Source organism: Cyprinus carpio, chromosome B17 (assembly GCF_018340385.1).
Source record: "Cyprinus carpio isolate SPL01 chromosome B17, ASM1834038v1, whole genome shotgun sequence".
NCBI lineage: Eukaryota > Metazoa > Chordata > Actinopteri > Cypriniformes > Cyprinidae > Cyprinus > Cyprinus carpio.
This window is the reverse complement of record NC_056613.1, coordinates 24,919,198-24,946,892: the sequence shown is the minus strand read 5'-3', so window position 1 is coordinate 24,946,892 and position 27,695 is coordinate 24,919,198. Positions and strand designations below refer to the sequence as shown.

The 27,695-nt window shown below is 38.5% G+C and overlaps 1 protein-coding gene across 3 annotated transcripts in view; it reads right to left on the bottom strand.

Moving 5' to 3' along the window:
- col12a1a (collagen, type XII, alpha 1a) overlaps positions 1-27,695 on the bottom strand; it is a 63,703-nt gene that overhangs the window by 29,845 nt on the left and 6,163 nt on the right. Inside the window, exons 6-26 of one of the 3 annotated variants that reach the window (XM_042742914.1) lie at positions 27,173-27,436; positions 26,423-26,587; positions 26,164-26,337; positions 25,775-26,065; positions 23,704-24,306; positions 22,276-22,554; positions 21,915-22,187; positions 21,561-21,830; positions 15,345-15,614; positions 13,412-13,678; positions 13,093-13,285; positions 12,029-12,153; positions 8,047-8,196; positions 7,700-7,819; positions 6,656-6,820; positions 6,389-6,535; positions 5,167-5,309; positions 4,741-4,870; positions 3,044-3,189; positions 1,497-1,626; positions 1,247-1,383 (exon numbers count right to left, since the gene is read on the bottom strand). In XM_042742914.1, coding sequence (XP_042598848.1) covers positions 1,247-1,383; positions 1,497-1,626; positions 3,044-3,189; positions 4,741-4,870; positions 5,167-5,309; positions 6,389-6,535; positions 6,656-6,820; positions 7,700-7,819; positions 8,047-8,196; positions 12,029-12,153; positions 13,093-13,285; positions 13,412-13,678; positions 15,345-15,614; positions 21,561-21,830; positions 21,915-22,187; positions 22,276-22,554; positions 23,704-24,306; positions 25,775-26,065; positions 26,164-26,337; positions 26,423-26,587; positions 27,173-27,436 — 4,442 coding nt within the window. The remainder of the gene's footprint in view (positions 1-1,246; positions 1,384-1,496; positions 1,627-3,043; positions 3,190-4,740; positions 4,871-5,166; positions 5,310-6,388; positions 6,536-6,655; positions 6,821-7,699; positions 7,820-8,046; positions 8,197-12,028; positions 12,154-13,092; positions 13,286-13,411; positions 13,679-15,344; positions 15,615-21,560; positions 21,831-21,914; positions 22,188-22,275; positions 22,555-23,703; positions 24,307-25,774; positions 26,066-26,163; positions 26,338-26,422; positions 26,588-27,172; positions 27,437-27,695) is intronic. The other 2 variants (XM_042742915.1, XM_042742916.1) reach the window with 2 other exon arrangements.

Genomic DNA, 27,695 nt, shown 5'->3' with positions numbered 1-27,695 from the left:
TTCTCAGTCTTCCATCCACCTGGACCCACATTTGTGTGCATGTTTGTTTCATCTTTCATCCCAGAACGAAGAGTTATGAGCAGAACTTAGTCATGATTAATGCCTCAGGATGTGGAGAAAAGCTGAGTCCAAAACTGCCACTGAGAGTTAAAATGAAAAAAAAAAATCATAGGAAAAAAATCCCACCCATAAAATACACATCCCAAAGCACTGGACTGCTGCGTGCCACTCAAAACTCCATCTTTTTTTATCGTCTGTCTGTTCTCGCAATCTTTGGTAGATGATCGCCGTAACCGAAGCTCTGGAGAGCAGCTGTACTCTCTCTCGGCAGCTGCTGTCTCCGCTGACTTGTGTAACGTAACTGCTGATATGTTAAAAGGTCCCAAATCCATCTATCTTGGTTGTCTGCCTGGATGCATTGTGTAAACAGACAGGAATCTTTCCACAGGAAGGCTTCCACAGTGACCCAGGAAGGCTTTGCACATTTGAAAACAAGATTGTTATTCAACAGCTGATAAGCTGTGCACACAATTATTCCCAAATGCAGCACTACTCAACACGTGGAAGGCAGGCCGCATGCGGCCCTCGGAGCTTTTCGTCGTGGCCGGTGTGTTACGATTGTCAAAAAAACATAAATATTACAAGTGCAAATCACTTTTACTATCAGACCTCTAAAACCCAGCTTGTGTTGTGTTTCCTTTGAGAACCTTCTACTTTCAGTGATTATATGTTCAAAAAGACCTGTGATTTTTCAAAAAAGAATGATTGGAATCAGCAGCTGTAGTCAATATTCAGGATATTCTGTTTTATAGGTAGCATTGTTGTAAAACTTGTAAAGTGTCACAAAATCATTAAAACCTATGACTGACAGTTCAAGTAACACAAAATCTGACAGCTTTATGAAAGGATGAACATCCCATTTCTGATTATGTATGTTATATACAATTGGTCTGAACAAAAACATCAGATGGGCTGAATGAAAATGCAAATCTCTGACAGCATGTGGTGATTTTGGAAAAGCAGAAATACAGCGGTTACCCCAGTTTCTAACGTACTCAAAGCAGCGCTGCACTTACAAACACTACTTTTAGACATCATAAGAAGGTTAGATGAAAAGAAAATGCCAGTGTAACTTTTCTGAACACAGTCAGTTCCGTTCACATACTCATAATCACAAATGAATGGCCTATTCAGTGATTTGTCAGAGTGGACAAATGTCACCAAAAGCTGATGAGCTTGACTTTACCTCCTTCAACTCTCCTTCATCTGGCTTGTAAGTGATGATGTATTTACGAACGGCGCCGGGCGCAGGATCCCAGTCCAGCTGCATGGTGCTGTGGGTGACGTCTGTGATCCTCAACTCACCGGACGGAGGAGTAGGCACTACAGAGAAGGGAGAGATACAAACAAAAAAACAACAGACAAACAAACAATGAGAATCAGATAGATGTGCTAAACATCCCTGCTGAGGGGAAGAAAGCCCTAGTGCCACCTACGGGTCACCCCCTGATCTGAGAGAGGTTCACTGGCGAAATCGCCGAACAGGGCGAAGACGGAAACTCTGTAGGCCGTGTTGGGATGAAGTTTCTTCAGCTGGACCTCAGTAACTGTTCCTTTCACACGCATCTGTGAAAGTCAACCACATCACAAATGAAAGGGATGGTGGACTTGTTCAAGGGAACATGATGGAATTTCTTCTTCTTTTTTTAGGCCACTGCTGAAAAGACCAGGTTGGACCAGCTTGAATTTCTAAGATAGTGTATGAATATTATGGATGCTGAATCAGAGTTATTACATTAACTACAAGCATAACTCTTACAAACATACAAATAAATATCAGTGATTACTAAAAATGTTATCAGTAATACTAAAATAACACTAGGACGAAAAAAGTTCTCACTGCCACAGATAATAAGAGAGTTACATTTGAAACAAAAGTAACACAGTTTAGAATACCATGAAGAGTTATGGCCAAAAAGTAAATAGGGTTCATTTTGATGGGATACTGATGTTAAGCTATTTAAGAAAAAGGGGGCAGAAATGCAGGGGATTAGTATTTAAAACAACATTTGCTGGTCTTTTTAGCAGGACAGTTTTAGCACAAATACCTTTAAAAGAGCTATAAATCCTTTAGATTTATATATAATGGTAGAAATTATGATTTTAGTCTTGTCTTGACTGAGATATTGAATTCTGAATCCCAGTGCAAAAATGATTTTCTTACTATTTTTGTTTCGTTTTCCAGAACAAATATCTAAACATTCCTAAATCAAGATACAGTCATTTTATTAAGGACACACACGGTCCAAAAAACACAGACAATATATTCAAATGTCATTTTTGTTTAAAACAAGGACAATTAATTTCCTACCCTGTTGGCAGACATTTGTTCATGTTTTAAGCATAAACCCACTTAATTTTGAGACTTTTTTTTAGAAAACGAGGCTTAATTTTGCTTCTCACAAATGTTTAGATAGATCGAACTGGAAAATAAGGAGAAGAAAATATTTTTTTTGCAGTGAAGACATTATGGCTGTGTCTACCAACTATAACAAAAACTCTAAGCAAATTCTTTTCTTTCTTTTTTTTTTCTAATGAAAAAATGGAGGAACAATATTGAAACATCTGCTCTGTCTGACAAGCCCTGTGGACATCAGATTCACGCCAGAACTGACGTCGGACCTCTGGATCTTCTCACTGTGTGAAATACTTGAAAGAGGAACTGTGCTAACAATCCCAAAGCGCTAATGAGCTGTTATTTTCCAAAAGCTGCAATATAAAGGTATCTACAATATCTCCAAAAATGCTTTCCATTTCCTCTTTCTGCTACAGTATGTCATAGTTGTTGACAGATTTGAGCTGCATAGCACCATTGGGTTTCCATTAGAACATTTAGTCTCTTCCAGTAAGTCCTGATGAACATGTTTTGTATTTATGTTTTTTATATATTCAGCTTCAAGACTGGTCTTTCCAAAAGGTTGACTAACTAGATGGGACGTGACAGCAGACTGGGCAGTGGTTGAAATGTGTGGCGTCACCGTACCTCCTGTTCCACAGAGGGTTCAGTGCCATTAAGGGCGCTGTAGAGAAGCATGTAGCCTGTGGCCCCTTCGGCCGCATCCCATTTCACATTCATGGTGGTGGAGCGCTCTCTGTAGATGTTCATGTTCCTCACAGCGCTGAGAGGCACTACAGAGGGGAACATGACTTTTCTCTCTTTCTCTTGTGCAATTTGATCCCTGACTATCCATCTAAGCGGACTGAAGCTCGAATGGGAACATGGAAGCATTCCGGATGGAATGGTGGATGTGTGACAAGATGGAATGGAACGCCATGAGAGACAATGGTTGGATGAGAATGATCATGGGATACTCACGTGATGGAAATGACCGACAGACAAACAGATATGCAAATGTCAACACACAGACAACAAATGAAATAATACAATGACACTTTGCGATGCAAAGCAGCATCATGCCGTATGCAACACGGTTACATTCAGAGCACTGTAAAAGGAATGATGACATTAGGGTTAAGTCATAATGGTAAATGAAAAAATTAAAGGCGGCAAAAAAGGGTACAGCAATATTAGCACATACACATTGCATAGCATTTTATTTGCACCTTCTCAGCAACTGGCTAAACATCAGAAAATCTTGGTCATTTTTTAAAAAGCAAAGATGATACTTTAGTGGGTGAATCTCACCAAACCTGTCAACAACTGAACTGCATTTAAAAAAAAAAAAAAAAAAAAAAAATACGAAATTGCACAGTAACATTAAAGTTTTTTTATTGACATTATTAAAAAGAAATCACATTTTCCTTAACTCAAATATACACATAAACTATCAATCAAAATTATCAAAAATATAATAAAAACTAAAATATTTGAAAGAAGTCTCTTATGCTCAACAAGGCTGCATTTCTTTGATCAAAAATACAGTAAAAACTGTAATATTGTAAAATACTACAACAGTAATTCATTCCTGTGATCAAAGCTGAATTATCAGCATCATTGCTCCAGTCTTCAGTGTCACAATATGCAGATTTTCTGCTCAAGAAACATTTCCAATTATTATCAATGTCGTAAGCAGTTATGCTGCGTCACATTTTTTGTAGAAACTGACACATTTTATTCTTCAGTATTTTTTGATAAATAGAAATGTCAAAAGAACAGCATTTATCGGAAATAGAAATCTTCTGTAATATTATAAATGTCTTTACTGTAGCTTTCGATCAATTAATGCATCCTTGCTGAATACAAATGTTAACTAATTTATTATTTTAAAATTTTTTAAATTAGACATGTTTTTGTGAGATTCACCCAACTCTGTATTGTGGCAGTACCATGGTACAGTAATGGTGTCATACTGTAATATCACTGGTATTGAATGATTGCTGGCCTCAAATACCATGGTATTTCCATGGTACTCCAAGGAATTTTTAAGAATATCATAACATTACCATGCAAAATGTCCAAAAAACAAAGTATTACAATGCAATAAACTATATTTCCATGGTATAGAGATTATATGCAGAACCATATCCTCAAGTATGTACTTCTAAAACAAGTGCATTTATCGAATGTGCAAATAAATAATTATTTTCACGTTTATTTTTCTTTTTTTTTGAGGGGGTGGGGATGGTTGTGGTTTTTTTTGTGTGTTCAGATACATATTGTTGAGGAGTTGGCTCTGGCTGTTCTGATGATGAGTGGATTGTGGGTAAATGCACACTTACATGTCGTCTCCGAGCCTTTGAGGGGGTCGCTGCTGTCCTCTCCCACCACTGAGTGAACCTTCACGATGTACTCCGTCAGCGGAGTGAGACTCTCCAAGACCACAGTCGTCACCGTCCCGTCGACAAGCAACTGCAACAGAGGAACAGAAGAAAAGTGAGAACTCACAAGAATAGGACATGACTGTGTTTGCAAAGAAAACTAAATTAATCACTTCCAGGTCAAATCGAAGTTAGCGTTTCCAGATTGCTTCTGGACTTCCAGACTTCTGAAGAATTCTCAGCATGAAATGCCTCAAGCCACACTTTGTCTTTCTTTGCTCTTTCTTGCTGTTAATGTGCATTGCGTAAATAGTTTTAAATGAATTGCACACTTAAGTTTAATATTTAGGGTTTAATAACCCTAACAATGGGCAATAGTGTTCATACCTTTTGTGGTTCTCCTCCTGCCATGCTCACATACTCTATTCTGTACTTCTCCACGGGGTCATCTGGGGCGACCCAGGTGACACGGAAGGAGTAATGGGTCACTTCTGAGGTCGTTAGATCAGTGGGTGGCTCGGGGCTTCCTCCTGTGAGGGGTAGTGATGGTGATTAGGGTTTAACCTTTGACCCCTCACATACATTAGACTGTCACCTCAGGGCTGTTTCTGGTAAACATTGCCCTTAAATTCTGTAAGTTATATAGTAATTTTAGAGTTATTTTAGAGTTCATACAGTGATGCATTTAATTAGAATAATGATTTTGAATATTCAAAATATTTAACAGAAGATATAGATTATTGACCTTATTATTACTGAATTTTTTTTTTTTTTTCTCCAACATGTTAATGGAGACTATATTGTGTTTTCTGCACCCTGGGTCATAATGGGAGTCATTGTAATGGCATCATTCATTTTTAATATATATATATATATATGAGCTGGTAGTTTTGGTTCATGGCAGAGCTCTTAAATTTTCACAGGGACAACATGTCTCATATTTGACTTCGCTACACTAAAAGAACAGGAGAAGAATTTCCTCCAGAGATTACAAGAGCTACAACACTGTAGCAGCTCTAACATTGCTCTGATGTGTCTTGAAATGTCAGAAGATAATACTAATCAGTCAAAAGTTCACAGAATATTAACTGGATCATGTTCTTTTTTTCCAGCTTATTTCTAGACTGGGCTGCTTCTAGCCTTTTTTTTTTTTTTGTTCTTGTGGAGCCTGGAACGTCTGTCTGTACCTGGATCGAGTTTCAGAGAGTCAGAGTTTCATCATGAAAAGGTCAAAGCCTTCAGGGATTACATCCCCATCAACACGCTGACATACTAGTGACAATTCATCACATTTATGTATCGTTCATTATTATAAAGTTGGACATCAACACTGTTGACAGTTCCCCGTACAACATTAGCCTGACATTTTAGTGACAATTTTGAAAAACACCCAAATACAAACTCCAAACCTCTCATAATCATAAATGCCTAAATGCAACCTCAAAAGCGCTTATATGCCATCTTTACAGTGTACATTTGGCATTTGTCCTTCATTCTCATATAGATTTTTCACTTTTCACAATCCAGTCAAATTTCTCTACATTTGTTTCCCTCAGAAATACTGCATCTTTCAGCCTCAGTGTTTTAGCTAGCGTGACCTCAGTAGTACCTGGACCCTTGACACTGTTACACAGGTTGTTTGTCAGGTCGTCCACGATGTCCAGCAGGAAGGAGAAGTCTGCCACGTTGTACATGTGGATTTCATCAGGATCTGAAGCAATGGATCTCAGCTCATTCTCATCTGCGTTCTTCACACCTGGAGATCAGAACCACAAAAGACATGTTAAAGCCCAATTAAACTCTTTACCCATTGTCTTTCACTGACCAGTCATATCAGACCAAGTCTTACTGACCGAAAAGGGAAACCAGTTCTTACCAATGGCATACAGCTCAATGCCCTGGTCACGTAATTTCTGAGAGTTGACAATGATGTCATCCTGAGACTTGCCATCAGTAACCAGGACGCCGATCTTCCGAGAGTTCGGACGCATTCCAACATTAGCTTTGAAATTGTTCTGAAGGATGTAGTTTAAAGCAAGGCCTGCAGAATAAGAGAATGCTAGTGAGTCTAAATACACAAGGTGGGCATTAAACCTAATGAAGACCGGTATTAACCCCATAAAGCTACTGTGTCATATTTATTATGCACATTTCTATGGCCTCTTTGCTGAAAAAAAATGCTGGTTGTTTACACTTTTTTAGCAAGTGAAAGGTCTCGTGCTTCATGTGTCTTTTTGCTGTGTAATCTTTACCGATTTTTATAAGTAAAAGTAAGAATAACTTGGATATTGTTAGAAATATTTCAAGATAAAACACTCACTCAACTGAAGAAACCTTTTTCTTGATTATCAATATGTAATTTTTTTAGAAAAATCCTGTTAAAATATGAGTCTCATGTATTATCCTCAGGCTTTTGAGGAATGTATATTTGTTTATCTCTTAATCATCATTGTCTTGCATTGAATTAGATGATTTTTTTCATCAAACTAAGCATTTAAATACCATCTTACTAAGACATATTATTGGGAGATAATACTTAAAAATAAATGAAAACTTATTTTTGAGGGAAAACTTAAGTCTACTATCCATATCAATATATCTACTATACATATATAAATATCAGCATCTGGGTCAAATTGTATACTTTTGCTCAGTTTCTGTCTTTGAATAAAGTCCTCCTTGAGTTTCAGCTCGATTATCCTCACTCTATTATACTATGTGAGCCATAAATCTTTATGTATCAAATATAATTCTCAATTCTTTCAATATTTTCTAAAGATTCAATAAACTGTTCCATTTTTAATTGGAGCTACAATCAACAACATCACAAGTGGAAGACAATCTTCTACAAACTTTAGGGTTTCACCACAAATCAAGTGTGTTGGGTCTGTCATATAGATCAGAATAAAACAAGATATACCAGTCAGAGTGTTTCCTCCTTTGTAGGGTAGACTGGCCACGGCATCCAGCAGCTCTTTTCTGGTTCTGTGAGAGTTAAGGTGCCACTCAGTCTTTGGGTCTCCGCTGTACTGTGCCAGACCTAAAAACAGACAGATACAGTGTTCATAATTACACCCAGAAGAAGATGCCATTGCTCAGAAGTTTCTCTTTTACAGTTCAAAAGTTTCAAGAGCAATAAAACATTCATGAGGGTCACCAAGGGTCTTTTTTTCTCAGGAGAAAAGTCTGAGAAACATGAGACTTCATATGCATGGCACTATTGTGGATCTTCTCACTAATATGGGGTTCAGGATAAATTTCTCTTACCAATCTGGACACGATCCGGCCCGATCTCAAAGACACCCACCATGCGAGCAATGAAAGACCTTATGGTCTTGAAGTTCAGACGACCAATGCTCCAAGATCCATCAACAAGCAGGATGATATCGGCCTGGGCTGTGGTTTTGCACATTACCTCTGTTTGACCAGAGAACAATTCAGACAGTCAGTTTATTATTATAAAACGTATAATAATAATCATTATAATCAATATTGTTAAGCAGATGTAAACATTCAAATGGATTGTGATTTGTGATAAAGGATGCAGATAAGAGTTTAGACACACTTGGACACACAAAACATTCACACGGTCATGCACAGCATGACAAAATTGTTTATTTGCATTTTGAAAACACACTTTTCTTTTTACATTATATATTAAATAACATATTTTAAACTATAAACTCCATTTCTGTAAGCGATGTCTTTGTCTGTGTCCCATCTTGCTGTCTCTCCGAACAACTGAATGAAGGGGATAAGAGAGGGAAAGTGTCGCCCACCTGACCCTGCTCAAAAAGAACATGTTGCATAATTGTGTGATTTATAGATCATTCCCTCAAGCATCAAAAAAAGTATAACATTCGGTGGATATAGCCAGCTAATATTTTACAGTACTGTGGTTATTATGTTTATTAAATGTGTTAGACATACCTGTGCCGGAATTTCTTAGTAGCAATAAAATGAATTATCTAAGGTTTTAAAAAATATTCATTGCCCAAGCAGGTGCTTGTCCTCAGTCGTAATGTGGATTTCTCACATTTAATTTACGACCCCTTGTACCCTAAACACTAAATCCAGGAAAATACTTCAGGCAAGTAAGCAAACACAGATGCAAACACACAGACACAATCCCGGAGCATTTATCTCCACAAGCAAAACTAAAATACAAGATAACTAAAATATGCCTAAAACTGAACACCTTCAACAAGCTAATGATTCCAATCAAAAGTCAGCAATCCTCCTTCTCTGCATTATTAGAAAGCCACTTTGAGATGTTCTCTTTAAAGAAGGATGAATAATATAATGTTCATGAATAACCGAAAGTACACCTTATTTTCTACTGTAATATATTTTAAAATAAGGTAATACTTTACTTAAAGCCTTTATATATTGTGCATTATAAAAGTAGTTTTAATGCATTAATTGTGCTTTGTAATGCACATTATAATGCATTATACATTGTAATGCAATGCATAGTAATCATAGTTAATACATTATAACACTTATCAATTCATTGTTATACTTTGCATTTTAAATTTGGTTATAATTATTTACTACAAGATTACATTTAGTCATTTAGCAGACACTTTTATCCAAAGCGACTTACAAATGAAGACAATAGAAGCAATCAAAAGCAACAAAAGAGCAATGATATGCTTCATATGATATGAAGTGCTATAACAAGTCTCAGTTAGCTTAATGCAGTACACGTAGCAAGGTTTTTTTAATTATATAATAAATAAAAAGAAAACAGAATAGAGCAAGCTAGTGTTAGAGGCTTTTTTTGCTTTTGTTAATTGTATAATAAATGAAAAGAAAATAAATTCATCCCAAATACTAACCAATTTGAAAATTCATGTTATTTGATTTATTTAAATTCAGAGGTAACAGAAGGTCCCAAATGTTGATGTTATTTGCGGCATTAACTAACAACAAGCACTGCATTTGTTACAGTATGCATTAATCTTTGTTAATGTTGGTTGATAAAATTACAACTGTTCATTGTTAGATTATACTAAATAATATTCACGATAAAACTATTAATTTCAAAAATTAATGTGATAGTAAAATAAAACGTAATGTTAGCGAAGATTAATAAATGATTTAGAAGTATTTATCTGTGTGTGTGTGTGTGTGTGTGTGTGTGTATAAATATGTGTATATATATGTATGCAGGCATATATATATATAAGGGGTGTAATGGTACATGTTGGACATCACGTTTCGGTTCATGCAGTCAGACAACGAATACAGTCAGTCACAGGCGATCAGTCCAAATCCAATGCAACGCTAACCATCACAACAGGAAATGGCAGAAGAAGAGATGATCTACGCACCAACCCAAAACAAGAACGGTGAGTTCAGTTGGCATGCCAGCTATAAATCAGAACCGGTTTTTAGTTTTATTTTGGCCGATCTCTATTCCAGAATTGCACACAAACTGCATTGCAATCATTTCCAAAATTGTAATTTGTCAGTAATTTGATAAAGTCTGTAAAGAGGAGAAAATACTGTATCAGGCAGATCAAGCTCACTGTTCGCAATGCTCGAAATATAGGAAGACAAATATGTGGGGATTTATATGAATGTATCTCTGAAAGGAATTGACCATCTTCGGAAATGTTTCAATGGTATTTTCTTTTCATCTTACCGCCATATTATGCATATTAAAGTAGTGTTTATTAGTGCAGCTGCTTTGTTTACCGCGGTAACCAAGGAAACGTTGTATCGCTGCTGTTCCATAAGCGCCACCTGCTGTCAGAGAATAAAACAACATCACAAATCAAAACACAGACCATTCTTTTTTTGCTTTAAATCTTGAAATTATAAAATCCAATTCCAATCAAACACAACTGCTCATGCTACTTCTTTCAAAACACAACTGCTCATGCTACATGTATGTAGCACTACTGTCTTATCAAAATAAATGAAAAAAAATAAAAATTCCTGTTGTACCAAACTCGTATCGAACCGTGACCCCAAAACCGAAGTACGGACCGAACCATGATTTCTGTGTACCATTACACCCCTAATATATATATATATATATACTGGCTCCCAAAGTCATAGTTAAAATGCTTTCTCTTGCCTTTTTCTCATATATATATATATATGAGAACATCCAGTCTATCACATGATCATTTAGAAATCATTCTAATATTCTGATTTATTATGAGTGTTGGAAACAGTTCTGCTGTCTAATATATTTGATGAATAAAAGGTTAAAAAAGAACGCAACAAAAAAAATAAAAATCTGACCCCTAAAACCTATCACTTTTTATCACCATCCTTGCTGAATAAAAGTATGATTTCTGTGTACCATATTTACATTTTAAAAAACCCCAAAGTAATATCATTCTGAAAAAATATATGTTTCCAATGTGATAGCTTTGCATGATAATTTAAAGTATAATAAATATAAATTGTATATATATATTCTTTCAAAGTTAATGTTTCCAAACTTTTGACCTGCAAACTATATATATATAAGAAAAGCAAAAAAAAACAATTTAAAACTACGACTTTTGGAACCAATTAAAACATATACACCAAAATATTTCCATATAACTAGCTCAAAAGGCCACAGTATTGAAGTTTTTGTGCTTTTTTGTTTGTGCCTGTCCATTGCAAATGACAAGCTGAGCGTTACACCTCAGAGCCCTTGTCTGGCACTATTTGATTTTCCCTCTCCTGCCAGTGTCGGTCGGCCGACCCTCACCATCAGATCTGTTTCCAATTAGGAGAAACATTCCAGACCAGGGTCAGCTGACCATGTGCAAAGCTTTCATTCTGTATGACACTGTTTTCATAACCAAGTTGCAAAGCATAAGTAATTGTGAGCATTTAATCTTTCTCGCTCTTGAAATTCAAGAGTCCTTCCATGCAAAGGCAGAGACATGGCTTCCATGTGGCGCAGTCACCCTGTCTGCTCTTTCACAACACAATTAGCTGTGCTGAAAGATATTTGCCATTACTCAAAGCACTACACTGCAGCCTGCTTTTCCGATTCAGAACTGACAAGGAGCTTATGCTGTGCTATATATGAATTCACTAAATGCATAGCAGATGCAGTAGATTTGTTCCATCTATCCTCTGTTACAAAACGAATGCTGTATGCTAATTGTTTTGGAACTCAAGTAACATTCTACATATTGTATATTCTGTAGTATCATGAGATCTGATGGTTGGTTTGGGAGGGGTAAAGTACCCTTCTCAGAAAGAGAGCAGATTTTTTTATTATTAATCTTACCTGGAGTATCAAAGGGTGGGGGTTCAGGGGCGTCAGAGAGGGTGGTCTTCTCCTCTCCAGCCAGTGGCATACTCTCTCCTCCATCAAACATACCAAACACACTCACTGAATACTTAGTGCCAGCCCTGTGATGAGAGAAACACAAATCAGCCAACAATCCTATCTATCAATCTCAAAAGGCTAACAGATCACAATTCATGTTTTTCACATGACATCACACCCTGGAGCGGCCACCTGGAGGGCAAAACAAGGCTTTCTCTGCTGTCTGCCAGGTTTTTTTTTTTTTTTGTTTTTTTTTTTTACCAGGTTTATATTACGTACTTATATACAAATACAGTGATTTTAAAATACTAAATTCAGTATACATTATTGGTGAATCATACTATATACAGGCAAGCAGCTGCATCCGGAATATGAACACAACATACAAAATTGCATGCTAAACTTTTTCCCATAGAAAACTGGTATAAATAAAATGCTTAATGTAAGTGAGACAGTGATATTAGAGGACCAAAATGAGTATACACCTTAACAATTAAACATAATATGTACAAGCAAGAAGTTGAGGACAGAATATAAAAGCAACACACAAAGTTTCACGTTAAGCATTTTCCCACTGAAAACCATTATAAAGAGAATGCTCAATGAAGTCATTCATATTCTGAGCTCAGCTGCAATTTGATCTTTTAATATCACTGTATTAGTTGATTAATTCTAAAACAAATTTAAAGTCATTCATTTATAAGCAGCTCTACAGAAGACAATAGTGTCAGTTTCCAGCTCAATTTAGTTCAGTGTTGATACAGTTCAGTTCAATACAAGTTTGGATGTTGCAGATTTTCCAGTGTTCAATCTAAATATTTGTGGCTTGAAACAGATGGAACTCTGATGGAAAACTGATGCTGAAGTTTTATGGATATTTTGGCCTACAGGTCAACATGACTGAAAGCTAACATTAACAAGTTTTAAGAAGGTACATCTTGTCCATTTGACTTCACAGTGGCTTTAAAGATGTTTATAGGGCGTATCTTCAATGTTCAACAGACATCTGTAAAGTCTCTTACCTTAGCTCCTCCAGAACCACTGTGTTGTCATAGGGGCCTACTAGCAACTCTCCCAGGTCCCTTTCCTCCCCGGTGGGATGGAAGGTGACCTTGTAGCCCTTTACATTCCCGGGAGCATGATCCCAGGTCACTCTGAAACTGGTTTTAGTGGGCTCTGAAGTTTGCAGGTTTCTGGGAGCTTTATATAGAGACACTGCAGAGGAAACATGGGGTGTCAAATTAGACAGCAAAGATGATGAACATGTTCACATTCAAATAACTTTAACCTCAACAACTTCTGCCTCACCTCAAGTTCGTCAAATATCTGCTATTAACTTACACGTGGTTCCTTCTCCTTGTCTTTGTCTTCCATCACCAAACTTGTAGACGGGAACCACTGTGATATCGTAAGGGGTTTGTGGCTGCAGTCTTCTCAGGACTATAGTGTTAGTGCCCCCTGGTGCTTTGGAGGCCATCTGGCGTGTCTCACCCTGAGGTTTATACGATACCCTATAATTGACAACATTGCCGGGTGCTGGCTGCCATGTCACTCGCATGGTCCTCTCTGTTTCTTCCGAAACTGTAAGAACTCTGGCAGCAGCTGACACTGTCAGGGAGATAAATGAAAGACAATGTCCATTAAACATTGGACTGATTCAACCACATTTCTTAGGGGTCAGGAAAAGCAAACCATCTGAATAATGATAGTTGGTCTGCCAAGATAATCTTGATCCAACACAGACCACGGATCTCCAAACCAGACATGTTGAAATGATTGTACGTCATGCATAACACAGACACTCTAAGACTGTCTGCAATGTTCTCTTTTTATGCCGTGACCGGAGTGTTTTTACGCAAGAGGGAAAGGAATGAATTGTCCGCTTTTAACCGGCCTACGGAACACTTTCAGATGGAGAGACCTTTTACAATTTGGGAGTTTTATGGATGGAAAATAACACTTCCAAGTTTTCCAATAATCCCTGATCCAAAAGGACACTGTGTGTTAATGTTGGTATTGAAGGAGGTAAGGAATAGAGTGATGGCAGCAGACATAAAATGGAGCCGCCTAAGCCAGAAGACTGTTTTCAGCTCAACTTTTGCACTTTTTAGATGACAGACAGCAAGATAAACCAATTACAAATTTCAGCACGCTTAACCAGTGAGTTGCCCCACTGAATAAGTAAGAGGATGCCATAAAGTGCAGCAGAGTATGTTGAAATCCAGCATCCCTTGATAATAGAGAGCATGTGTACGTCATTAAATCAGCCACTACACGCACTCTATACACTACACCCACCATATGTTACAATAGCCCACAGCGAAGGTATTTTAGAGGAAAGAGTGGTAATGACGCAAACCTATAGCAATGACGTTCTGCCCCCATTTGGTGTTGAGCTTATGAAAGGAAATGGAAGTCACTCTTTCACTTCTTCCACATCAGAATGAACACTGAGACATTTTTGTTTTAGAGCTTTTGTCTCCAGCATACTTCAGAGAGCATGTCATTATGTTGCAGAGTGTTCTTAAAACAGACATTAAACTCGAGAACTGATTTAGGCATTTTCTGAAGAAAATCTATGTGAGGCTCACCCCAAAATGCAAAACTGGATGCCAAGATGTTGAAATTGCATATGTCTATATGATTGCTTGGGTGTTCTAGAGGCGCAGTGTCATTTGCAAAATTTCATGGACAAAAAAAAGTGCTTTTGTGTGCAATTTCAAACCATGCAGCTTTCTGTTGCTCGACGTGGCAAATTCATGGATTCATGGAATTTGCTTGAGTAACTTTTGTACCCTCACACACGGATTTCTATTGATAATTACTAGATTTCGCCTTGATGGCCCACGCTCAAGTCTGTATGATATTCTGGTCTCTAGATAAGACTTGGGTGTTAGTCTTTGGGTTTTGTCATCTTTCAGGTAAAAATGCTAAGGCATTGTTAAGGCATCACATACTGTAAGTCTGACTGAACTCATTTGAGTTACATGGATTATCAAGCACTGCAGATTTTTTATTTATTCGCTAGTAACTTAATTGTGTTGAGTGTAATTTTCAAACTTTGCAATGCATGGTTCAGATTGGTAGGGCAGATACTTCACTGAGGTTTATATGCATGTCAATGAAATATTCGGACATTATATACAGTATATAAATTTTTTCCCTCTCTGGGGTAGGTTACATAAGGACGAGAGTCCCACCTCAGACACACAGAGCGAGGTAAAGAGTGTTTGGTCATATGCTGGATTCATTACGCAGGCGGGAATGGACTTACCATCTGTGGTCTCCTCTCCATGCAGCGGCTCCCCCTCCTTACTGCTGTAGGCAGCGTAGACAGAAACCTTGTAGCGGGTCTCCGGTGTCAGTCCATCCAGAACAGTGGTGGTCATGTCCCCAGGGACGGTTTTCTCGCCAGCTTCCTCCGAAAAGAGGGATTTCCAGGTGACCCGATAAAGGCGGACGTTGCCAGGGGCGGCAGTCCAGGATGCTACAAAACTGCTCTCAGTGACATCCGAAGTAACCAGATTCGTAGGTGAGCCGACTTCTGAATGATTGAGAAAAAAGACACAACATTTTTTAAAAACATCATAATAGTCTGGTCACAGAGAAGCAACAAACACTTCCATTAAATAAGGCTACCTTGGTTAACTAGTCACCCAGCCTGGCCAAGCTGGTAAGGCACTCATGTTTCAAAGGTTTTAGAAAGAACTCTGACACCTACAGTGTTTAGACTGGACTTGTTAACACCAGTTAGGCCAGACTTATTAAACCAGATAATTTAGACCAACAAAATATTAACCAGGTTACATTGGTTAACTTGGCCAAGTATGGCCAAGCTTGTTAGGTGGGTTAGGTTAGGTTATGTTATGATGGTTTTAAATGGATTTCTGACAGCCACTCAGGCGTAGGGACCAACTTTTCAATCACCTAAACCAGTTAACACCAGTTTGGCCAGGCTGACACTGAAAAGGACCAACTAAGACCAGCGAAATATGGTATAGGTGGGTTTAAGCAGCCTGTGTTGGTTGACCAAGCTGTCCAAGCATAGGCAGGCATGTTTGGTGGCTTTAGGGATGATTCTGACACCAGCATGAATTCCATGTTGGTCCAGGCTGGTTTATGCTGGTTAGAGCTGGTATAGTTCTGGTCTAGCTGGTGGACCAGCATTCTGTTCTCAAGCAAAACTGAGATTCCTGCTTCCCTTACTTGGTCCAGCAAACCAAAAATCCAGCATACTTTAAATTGGTGCCACTAGTGCCGGATTTTCAGCAAGGAGAACAACTTGCTAATCACCTAAAACATTTAACACCAACACCACCATGCCCAGACACAGATAATAACAAAAAAAAACAAAAACATAAATAAAAAATATAAATATACTAAACTTCAAACCACAATTCAAAAATTAACAGTAGGTACAGTTTTTTTTTGTATTTTATAGGTTCATTTTTTTTTTTTTTTTTTTTTTTTCAGAGGCTGACAGGTCTGATCAAGGATTACTTTCACTGAGGGAAGAAAAAGAGCAGTGGTCTCTTTCAGTGTTCCCTGAAAGTAGAAAATTTAACAAAATAAATATGAGAAATTTGAGTGAACTCTTCTGTTAAATGATCATTTATCTAATTCTCCACTAGTCTGTCTAAGACGTCTGTAGCTCGCGATAGCTTTGATTTACTCTGTCAATAACGCGTACCCTGGAAAACAGCTCTGCAAAAATAATTTCTCTCCCTGCCGCCACACATCTGTCATCACATCTACTTTCCATTGAACACGAAACCTGATCCATTAAACACAGACTGCTAAAACTGCAGATGTAGCTCGCTTTTTGATCTGCGCCATACCACCTACCTATCTTCTCACTCTCTCTTTCTCTCAGTTCTATGTTGAGTGGTTCAAAGCAGAAGAGAGGAGAGGGAATTGAAATGATGTGAAATTGTCAAGGTGCTGACATCATAGTGAACTGCAGTGTAAAACTTTCACGGTAACACCTTTCCCTCTCACCACTCATCCTCATGTTCTCCTGACTTTAGGATAGTCACCTGTCTCCCACACATTGAGCTCTGCTGGTCTAAAACAAGCCAAACGACCATAAGTCGGTATAAAACAACCACCCACGTCAAAGTGTGATTACCTGGCTCTGCGTCATAGCTCAAACAGGGACTAGATAGCTCATAGACCTGGGACGATAGGGACTGCAAATGACAGGATAACTGCTGAGGAAAATTACGTCCCAACTTCTTTCCAGCAAGTGCTCCAAAGTCTTATTCTTCTTAAATGTCTCTACAGGTTTTTTTTTACTTTGGAATATTTTAGACAGTTAAAAAAAGGGTAAACATTTTGGGCCCCGCTTTATATAAAGTGGCCTTAACTACTATGTGCTTACTACTTACATTTAAATTACATTTGACACAATGCACTTTTTTGTATACATACATTCTTTTTTTTACATTATACTTATATTAAAAATATACATGCATGTCATTACATTTATAGTTACACTGTTGACCCATTCCTTATACCTTAACCCACCCTTAAATTACCCTTACCACCAAACCTGTCCCTAACCTCACCCGTATCCCACCTCAATAGCAGCAGAAGTGTTCGCCAATACAATATGAACACAATAAGTACACTGTACTTATTTTTTGATGTAAGTAAGTAAGTAAGTACATAGACCAAATTTTGTTGAGAAGGACAGTAAAACAAGAAGCTCGATTTTTTTTAATGTTCTAAATATTATGAGAAGTGCTTGTCAGTGCCAAAGTGGTTGAGTGATTTGGTCAATTTATTACCCACCAGGTGAAAAACCTGTTTACTTAGTGAACAACAACACACACACTGGTATTTGCAAAATCAAGTTACGGACTGAAGCTTAATAGTTAATAGTTGAAGGACTTGCATGCCTTAGCGAACACCAATAACTAATTCAAGATGAAACAGACAGAGAAATTAGGACTCAGTGCCAGCTTGACTGGATCTGAAGTTGTTTTCTACATCCAGCATAGAGTTCTGATTTTACTGACAGAGCACAGAAGAGAGCAGATCATATGCTAATGTCTTCTGCAGGCTAAAATGCAGACAACCTGCCAAAGCCAGGCACTGCAGTATATCTCTACTCAGCAACACAAGCTATTAATGGTTATTCACTTGTGGTTTTGCACTGATGAAAAATGTAGCCACTAAACAGAGATGCAACAGTACAATACCGTGCATAAGTTTATTAATGCTGTCCTGATATTGTTATGTGTTGAGGCCAGATTAAAACCAGACTCCTTTTGGACCGTCACATAGGCTATTTTTCCTTCTTTGATCCTTGTTTTAGCATTCCATCCAAGCAAAATGTTGATGTTAACTGGGAACAGGAGTTCTCGCACTAACATGACTGTCATCCTGAATTATTTCACTTTGGAAACGTTTGGAGTGCCTGGAAGCAAGACAAATTCTCCAACGCTGTGACCTTCAGCAAGACTCATTCTCTTGACAGATGATCTGACCACCTCATGTATATTAAGTGATTTTTTGGCCTTTTGCCTTTATTTCAATAGAACAATGCTAGGGTTGACAGGACTTGAAGTTGACTTGTCTGCAAGGTACTCTGACTTTGACTGACAATCTCATACATATTAAAGACGTTTCATCCTCATTCAAACCATACAGGAAGTCAGGACTGAAAGTCACAAACAATCAATCTCTGGCGAAATATCTGTAGTATGCTATAGTATGTACACTGCCATTCAATAGTTTGGGATCAGTAAGATTTTTTAAATGGAGTCTCTTGTGCTCATCAAGGCTGTATTTATTTGATCAAAATACATAAAAAAATAGTAATATTGTGAAATATTATTGCAATTTCCAATACTGGTTTCCTATTTTAATATACTTTCAAATATAATTTACTTCCGTGATGCAGCGCAAAATTTTCATCAGCCATTACTCCAGTCTTCAGTGTCACATGATCCTTCAGAAATCATTCTAATATACTGATTTATTATCAGTGTTGAAACTGTTGTGCTGCATAATATTTTTTAGAACCTGTGATACTTTTTTCTTTGATTCTTTGATGAATAAAAATTTAAAAACAACAGCATTTATTCAAAATATGAATCTTTTCTAACAATGTCTCTACTATCATTTTTTATCCATTAAACACATCCTTGCTGAATAAAAGCATTAATTTCTTTCTTTTTTTTAAGAAAGAAAGAAAAAATGTACTGACCCCAAATTTTTGAATAGCCGTGCATATTGTAACACACACATACACACAAATCTATTTTGAATAAACACTGTTCTTTTTAACTTTTTATTTATCAAAGTATCCTGTAAAAAGTCTTACAGGTCCCAAAAAATATTAAGCACAACTGTTTCGAAAATCGAACCAGCCAAACCTTGAGCCCCTGATCACTGGTGCCAGCTTTTGCTAAATCAACAAATAACTACATCATGAACAATTTAGCACCATTTTCCATTGATTTCATCTGTGTAGCTGTTTCATATAGACTTTATCCAAGTTTGGATCCAAATCCTGGATCTTCTAACCCTTGTCCACATTCAGAGAAAGCAAACTCTGCCACTGACTGAGTGGAATAAAAAATGACACATCTGAGAAATCGATCTTTGAGAGGTAATGAACCAGTGGGGTGGTCACAAACTGGGAACACATTGGAAACAAACATCTTGAACGCCCTTTTGAACAGCTGGCTTACAAAGCTGACAAAACATCTCAAGAAATCTTGCATGATTTACAGTTGGATAATCTCAAATAGCACACTGATTAAGCTTTGCAAAATTTGCATGGGATCCAACTGGACACCGCTTGATGAGAAAATGAGGTCTGTCCTCTCTCTTCTCACAGAATTCAGCTCATATTCAGTAAAACAGGGCAGAAGTCTTGGATATGAGACATAATCTGGTGCTGGCAAAGATCTCACAGCCCAAGCCCATTTTCCACAAAAACTATCATGAGACAAAACTCATGCTGACTGCAACCACATTCACCAGATGTTAAAACACAAAGACGCTCTGAGACCCCTGGAAAAAACTGAAGGATTTAGAAAAACAAGTTTACATTTTTGAATTAAGAAGATATGCAAGTTAACATTTGTAATGGCATTTTTACTGTTTAGTTTAATAGGCTGAAGAGGAGATGCAGTGTGAGCTGGTCAGCCCCTTAAGCCCTCGTTTAAGGTCACTTCCTAATTGTCCCGACTGGGTTTGGCCCCACAATGCACTTTTCTGTAAGGCTAAGGGCAACTAAAACAAAGAAAGCTGTGTTATGCTCCAGGATATAGAGTTTAACGCAGCTCAGTTTGGAAACGCCTTGTCATCTGCCAAAAATTTGTCACATGTTTCCTTTAACTCTTCATTGAAAGGCGGCTTGAGTCAGCATACATAATGACAAGCCTCTGAAATATGTGCCTTTATATAATGAGCGGAGGACAGCCATTAGCGGTTCCGGTTAGATGCTGTAATCGGTAATTTTAATGTGACACTGCTTGAAATCCATCCAAAGAAAGACGTGCAGTAAGTACTGGGCATTTATGGCTGATACGTTAAGGGCTAAAATTCTTGGATGAAATTGTTTGGCAGTGGCTAACCTTCAGCAAGCCCACAAGTTAATGGCGGTTCTGACATGCTTTTTATCAAGAGAATATTGAGAGAGACATGTACCTCACTTTTTGCGACTTTTTACTTTTTTTTTTTTTTTAAACGTAGAAGAAACTGTCTCTTAGTGGTTTGAGTCCACTCATATCAGCCAGACAGTAATAGGACACAAATAACTAGCAATTATTAAAAATCAAAAGACTTTGCAATCTATTTATTGACATGACGCGATTTTCAAATTAGTAACTTTAGAAAAGTAGAACAGAACTATACACAGTATGATTTAAATTTTAAACCACAAATTCTGATTGCAAGAGCATGGTTAGACACTAGAAAAGATTTCACCAAACCATTATCTTTTGAGGTTTTGTTTCCATTCACTCTTCTTTCAATGCCAAGCATGAGTGAGGACATTTTTACAAGCTCAGCTAATTCATCTGCTGCCCACACACCAAATGTATAAACCCAGAGCATGGGGGAATCCACACAGTGAGATCAGTCATTAGATGACACATCTAAAGGGTCATCCATTTGCTTCCCAAAATTACGGAGTGCACTTCACACCGACAGACAGCACTGAAAGACTTTTAAACACATCTGTCCTCTGTTAAGAGCTTGATACAGAAGCAGGCGAAGAAACAATTAGGGTAGCAGAGAGCCCAGTCTAAAAACATCAAAATGTACAGCTTCTCTTTATTATTTTATTATTATTATTATTATTATTCTGCGAGAAGTATTATTGAAAAAGCAGTGTAGGTCAACTACTGGTGCAGACTGCCATCTAGGTGTCTTAAACCACCCATCAATTTTTCGTTTAATGTCATACAGTATACTGCAGACAAATGAATCGCTTTGTAGAAAAAGCTTCAAATGCAATACTGAAGTGTCTTACCTTCCAGAGTGGTGCCTGTTCCCATCAGTGGTGCTCCGAGGCCAGAGGTGTAACGGGCACTAACGAACAGCTCATACTCAGTGTCCGGTGATAGATTTCTCAGCAAAGCAGTTGTTGCATCTCCTTTAACAAACATTTCTTTCCTTTCCCCACCATCAGGTTTGTAGGCCACTTGATATTGCAGCACATTGCCTGGAGCGGCTCGCCATGAGACCCTCATGCTGGACACGGTCTCGTTGAAGACCCTCAGGTCACGTGGAGAGCCCCGGACTGAGAGAGAATAATAAATATGGCATTCATTTACTTGTTTTAGAATTTAAAGGTAAAAGAGTCAAAACTTCCGACAGTGCTGACCTTCTTTGGTGGTGCCCTCAGTGTCCATGGAGAGACCCATTCCACTTGCATACTCAGGGTACACTGTGACACGGTAGGTGGTGACGGGTAGCAGTTCGTGGAGCACAATGGTGACCTGACTCCCATCAGTCTCTGCTTCCAGTTTATCTCCTCCACCCACTGGCTCATACAACAGTCTGTACCTCAGCACTGCTCCTGGAGCGGCTCTCCACGACACGCGGAAGCTGTCTACAGTCTCTTCACTCACCACGAGGTTACGGACAGAGCCTAATTCTGAAGACGAGAGCAGTGCGTCTTTTCAGCCACATGCAAAAAAAGCTGCACTTGTCAGTGATAAATGACTTTGACTATGATTAAATACCTTCTAAAGTCGTCTCCTCGCCTGTCAACGGAAAACTGTCTCCTTTATCGTACTGGGCAATGACATTAACTTCATAAGTGGTCAGGGGCGTGAGATTGGGCAAAATCGTAGAGGAGGTGTCATGAGGAACCACCAAAGAGATGTAGTCTCCAGTTATGTCAGCCGCTGGCCTGAAGCGCACCAGAAAAGACAGGATATCCTCTCCGTCAGAAATCCACGAGGTCCTGAAGCTTCTGGAGGTGACCTCGGAGAAGCTTAGCGACTTTGGTGGAACCAAACCTGTATGATAGAGCACATCATTATAAGTTAAAAGCAAAGTTTTTTTTACAATGCATATTTTCTTGAAAGTTTATTATCTAGCTTTCCATGCTTTAAGCTTGGTATTGCTTGCAGATTCGCTCCAAGAGGACCTTTAGTAATACATTCTAAATACACATGAGTTAAAGGGATAGTTCACCCAAAAATGAAAATCCTGTCATCATTTAATCATTAACTCATCCTCAAGTTAATTCAACCCTGTACTGTTGAACACAAAAGAAGATATTAAAAAAAGTAGAGGTTGAGGGTACACTTCAGTATAGGGACCAATTCTCACTATTAAATAGTTGCTTATTAGCATGCCTATTAATAACATATTGGCTGTTTATTAGTACTTATGAAGCACATATTCTGCATTACCATAATCTACATCCTTAATCCTACCCAATACCTAAACTTAAAAATGACCTTACTATTTATTAAGAAGCAGGCAAAAGTCATAGTTAATGGCTTGTTAATAGCGAGAATTGGACCTAAAAATAAAGTGTTAGTTATATTCTTCAAAATATCTTCTTTCGTGTTAAACAGAAAAAATAAACTAATGCAGGTCTGGAACAACTTAACGATGAGTAAATGTGTGAACTGTCCCTTTAATACAATAATAAAACTGAAATATGTGGTGTATAACAGCAATTTAGTATTGATTGTGATGATGTTGAGATGTTGATTATTTATTGTTCCTGATGTTTATTATATCTAATCTGCCCTCAACAGATGTTCCCTAGTATTTGTATTATGAAACCATACTGGTGACTGTCCCAAGCAGGGTGTGTTCGTGGATCAACATCTTTTGTTGATCCTGGAACAACATTCCCATCAAACAAACATAGTCTGAACCCTATCCTTAACTAACTACCCAGAGTAAACTGCTTATCAGAGGGAACAGATAGACTGATTGTTGTTCAAATCCCTAACCCCAGCCCTAACCTCAATACTATTTTCATTCCTGAAATGTTATTGGTTGATAAAACTGTTATTCCAGGTCCATCAAGGCTGTTGATCCAGCAACATGTCCTACTCGGAAATCTTGGTAAGCTCACTCACATAAACATTGACTAAAAACTAAAAAGAACAAAACAATAATTGAATGTAATAGAAGCTGGCACGTACTTCTTTTCTTGATGTTATGGAGCTCCTGCTCAATTCTTAGACAGATGGATGTGGTTAGTTCCTTGGATATCCGCTGAAAAGAGTCAAAGTCTTCCACTTCAAACACATGGTTATCAGCGGGAGCGTTGGCAATCGCCTCCAGCTCGGAGCGCACGGCGTCCTTGACTCCCACGGCGAAAATCTCCACGTCTGCATCCCTTAGTTTGTTGGCAGAGTTTTTGAAAGAATCCGAGGACTTGCCGTCTGTGATGAGCACCATGACTCGGGGCACGTTATCACGAGCGCCACGGGCTGGAATGAAGATCTTTTCCCTTACGTAGGTCATGGCCTTGCCAGTGTTGGTGGAGCCTCCGCGGTAGGGGAAGGTGCGGACTGCATTGAGCACAGCTGCATTGTCATGGTGCTTGTTCAGGGCAAACTCAGTTTGAGGATCCCGGCTGTACTGAACCAAGCTGATCTGCACTTTGTTGGGTCCGATGTCAAAAGAATTGACGAGCACTTCAAGAAAGGATCTAACTTTAGCAAAGTTAGCCAGTCCTATACTGTACGAGCCATCGACCAGGAGGACAATATCAGCTTGGACCTCGACCTCTAAGGAGCACTCTATAGGGAACAAAACACAAGACTTCACATCCTGTCTGTCTGGAAATTCTAAATATGATAATTTTTTGCATTTTGAGGGTAAGCAGGTCAAAAAGTACCAGTATATAGAAAAACTATGAATAGGGTGGATCTGTGAGATACAAGGCTGGAATACACTACACTTGCTACGGTTTACAGTCTGGAGGACCCAACACTAGTTGGTTCAAGAAGGTGATCCAGGAACAGTTACATTCTTGATCAACACAGTTCAAGGAATTGTAGTGCTCGGATCTCTCTCACACTTCTCTGTGCTCAAACTTAGTGTACCGTGGTTGAATACTTGGGACTTGGTTACACTATTAAGACATGTTTTGGTTGATCCAATCACAAGTGGACAACACTTAATACAGGTATGAATTGGATGTAAAACCTTTTCAGCTTGTCCAGTTACAACCACTCTCAGGGGTAGTCGAAAACCTCTTAGATGGGATTGCTCTCATAAGGGCTTTTCACACTTGAAATTGTTAACCCAGGGTCATCCTAAACCCCAAAAAAGGGAATCCTGGGTTATCTGTAATCACGTTTCACACTGCTCATGCTATACCTGGGGTTAACTGTTAATCCTGGATATTCATTAACAGACTTTTCACACTGTACATTCTTAAACCCCAGGTTAATGCTCTTATTTGCATATTTGCAATAACTGTAAGAATAATACCATCTCCTCAATTCTCCGGTCCACACGCGTTCTGTCTTTTGACATTTCTTACTTTTCTCTCACCGGCTGCTGTTTACAATTGCTGCACAATATCTGATTGGCTTTCTGTTGCCAAGCGCCCATCAGCAACAAGCAAACACTGCTCCGTTTCATACTGTACAAATTCAGCTGCTACAGAGCAGGGTTTCATAACCCCGGGTAAAAAGCGGTGCTTTCTTTTCCTGGAGTTAAAATCATTGTTTAGAATGACGATAACCCGGGGTGAAGCACAGTGTGAAACGCTTAATAGTTTGGATGCTTATGTGGTTGAATACATTCAAACAGCCACAAAAGACAGTCTCCTCTCTGCCTATTGATGTTATTCTACAGCATCGCAGGATGTGTTAGCCAGACAGGATTTAAACTTTACCCCCTGAAATCATAAGTTTAATATTAAGGCAAATAGATGTCAATGATGTCTTACCGATCGTGCTTTTAAAGCTGCTGCTCTGTGTATCGTTTTCCATTCTTATGTAAATTGTGCAAGCTTATTTCACAATATTAGAGCAAAAGATCCGAAAAAGCCCATACATACACTCACCCATAGACCCTCCCCTCAAAATCAGGACAGAAACGGCCAAAAGTGGAGAAAGGCGACGGATTAAAACAACAAATGTAAATGGGAATGTGTCTCCCTTGTCTACTTGTTACCCGATCGCCCAAAATGCATCTTATTACCAGGTGTAAACAGGGGATTGAAAGCATTAATGAAACTAGTTGTTAGCATCTTACCTGTAGACACCTTCACAGGCTGTGTTTTCTCGTTGACAACTTTTGGCTTACTAGGAGTCAGACCTTTGAGGGCAAACAGACTGATCTCATACTCTGTCTCAGGAGACAGGTCTCTGACGTTGGCCACGGTGAATGTGGGCCCTGTGTAGAGCTCCTGCTTCTTGGCGCCAGCAATTTTAGGGAAGACCTGCAGTTTATAGCCTGTGATGTCACCAGGAGACGAACCCCACGTAATTCTCATGGATTTGGAGGAGATGTCAGTTACTCTGAGTTCCGTAGCTGGTTCAACAACTGGGGTAAGAAAGGATAAACATTTATGATTCATAGATCTTCCATTAACTGATCAATTCTCTGTGAGTTTAGTGGGATTATGTGTGCATGGGCAGTACCTTCCTCTCCGCCTGCAAGCAAATTGAGCTGCTCCTCCACACCGGAGCACACCTGAGTGATGAGCTCCTTCTGCACCTGATTGATCATGTCGAAGTTTGGGACATTATAGATATGCTTGCTGTGGGGAGCGGAGGCCATCTCCTTCAGCTCATCCTCATCTGCTCCTTTGATACCTGAAGACATGAAACGCGGCTTGAAATAGTGTTCCATGCAGTTTTGGATTACAAAGCATGTATAGTAGATGTATACTGTACATACCCAGGACAAAGATCTCTACTCCAATGTTCCTCAGGCGTTCGGCGTACTCCCCTACTGGGTCTTGAGACTTTCCATCTGTGATGATCATGGCTACTTTTGGGAATCCTTTCCTGGCTCCAGCCGCCGCAATGAAAGTGTTTTTCACCAGATAGTCCATTGCATCACCTGGTTGAGCGTGTAAGAAACCGGTACAAATTATGTCGAAGGAAGATTTAGTAACACTCTATTTTAAGGTGTCCTTGTTACACATGTTACATGTACTTACTATTATAATAACAATAAATGATGCATAATTACATGCAAGTAAACCTAACCATATAGTAAGTACATGTAGTTAATTTATATTACTCAGTACTTAAATGTATAATTACACTGTAACAGGGACATCTTAAAATAAAGTGCAACCAAAGATTTCAAACTCTTTTAAGTGATTATTTTGGAAGAATTGGTGTCTAAATATGGATATTTATTCAGCTGTTTATGACTCTTTTTTATGTTTAATCAGATAATGATTTCTTTTTTTAACCTAGTAGGATGTTCCAATATCACCTATGAGTTACCACGTGCTAGATTGACAAGAATATGTTCACACTCCAAGCCAAACCCAATCCCTTTCACCAACAATCCCCAAACTCTGATTGGATGATTAATGTTAACTAGGGTTGTTCCAGGACCAACACAGATGCTAATACAGACACAAGTCCTAATCAGCCAAAAAATGGTATGGGAAATCGTAAATCTTTTACACACCTGTCATGGTATTACCACCCTTGTAGGGCAGATTTTTAATGGCTCGCAGGACATCAGGCCGCCTGTAATACTGGTTCAGGTTGAACTCTGTCCTGGTATCTGAGCTGTACTGCACCACAGCGACTCTGGTCTTATCCTCTCCAATGTCAAAGGCTCCTGCCATGGCCCCGATGAAACTCCGGATGAATTTAAAGTTTTCTCTTCCCACGCTCCAAGAGCCATCCACCAGGAAAACTAGATCAACTATAGCACTCACTGAACACTCTACATGACGAGGGAATAAAGAGACATTAGAGAAAGCCATATAAGAGTCTACTATAGATCTCCTACACTCTTTGTCATTTGACTTATTTGACACATTAATGGACAAAAAATGTTGTTGTTTAGTCTATTTGCAACTACTCTTACACGATTATTAATGACTCCTAAAAAGTCATGTCCTCTGTCTGTTTCCTTTAACATTTCCCAACAAAAATGATGCTTCCGAAGCAAATGGAAACTTTCAGTAAACTTATTTCTGTTT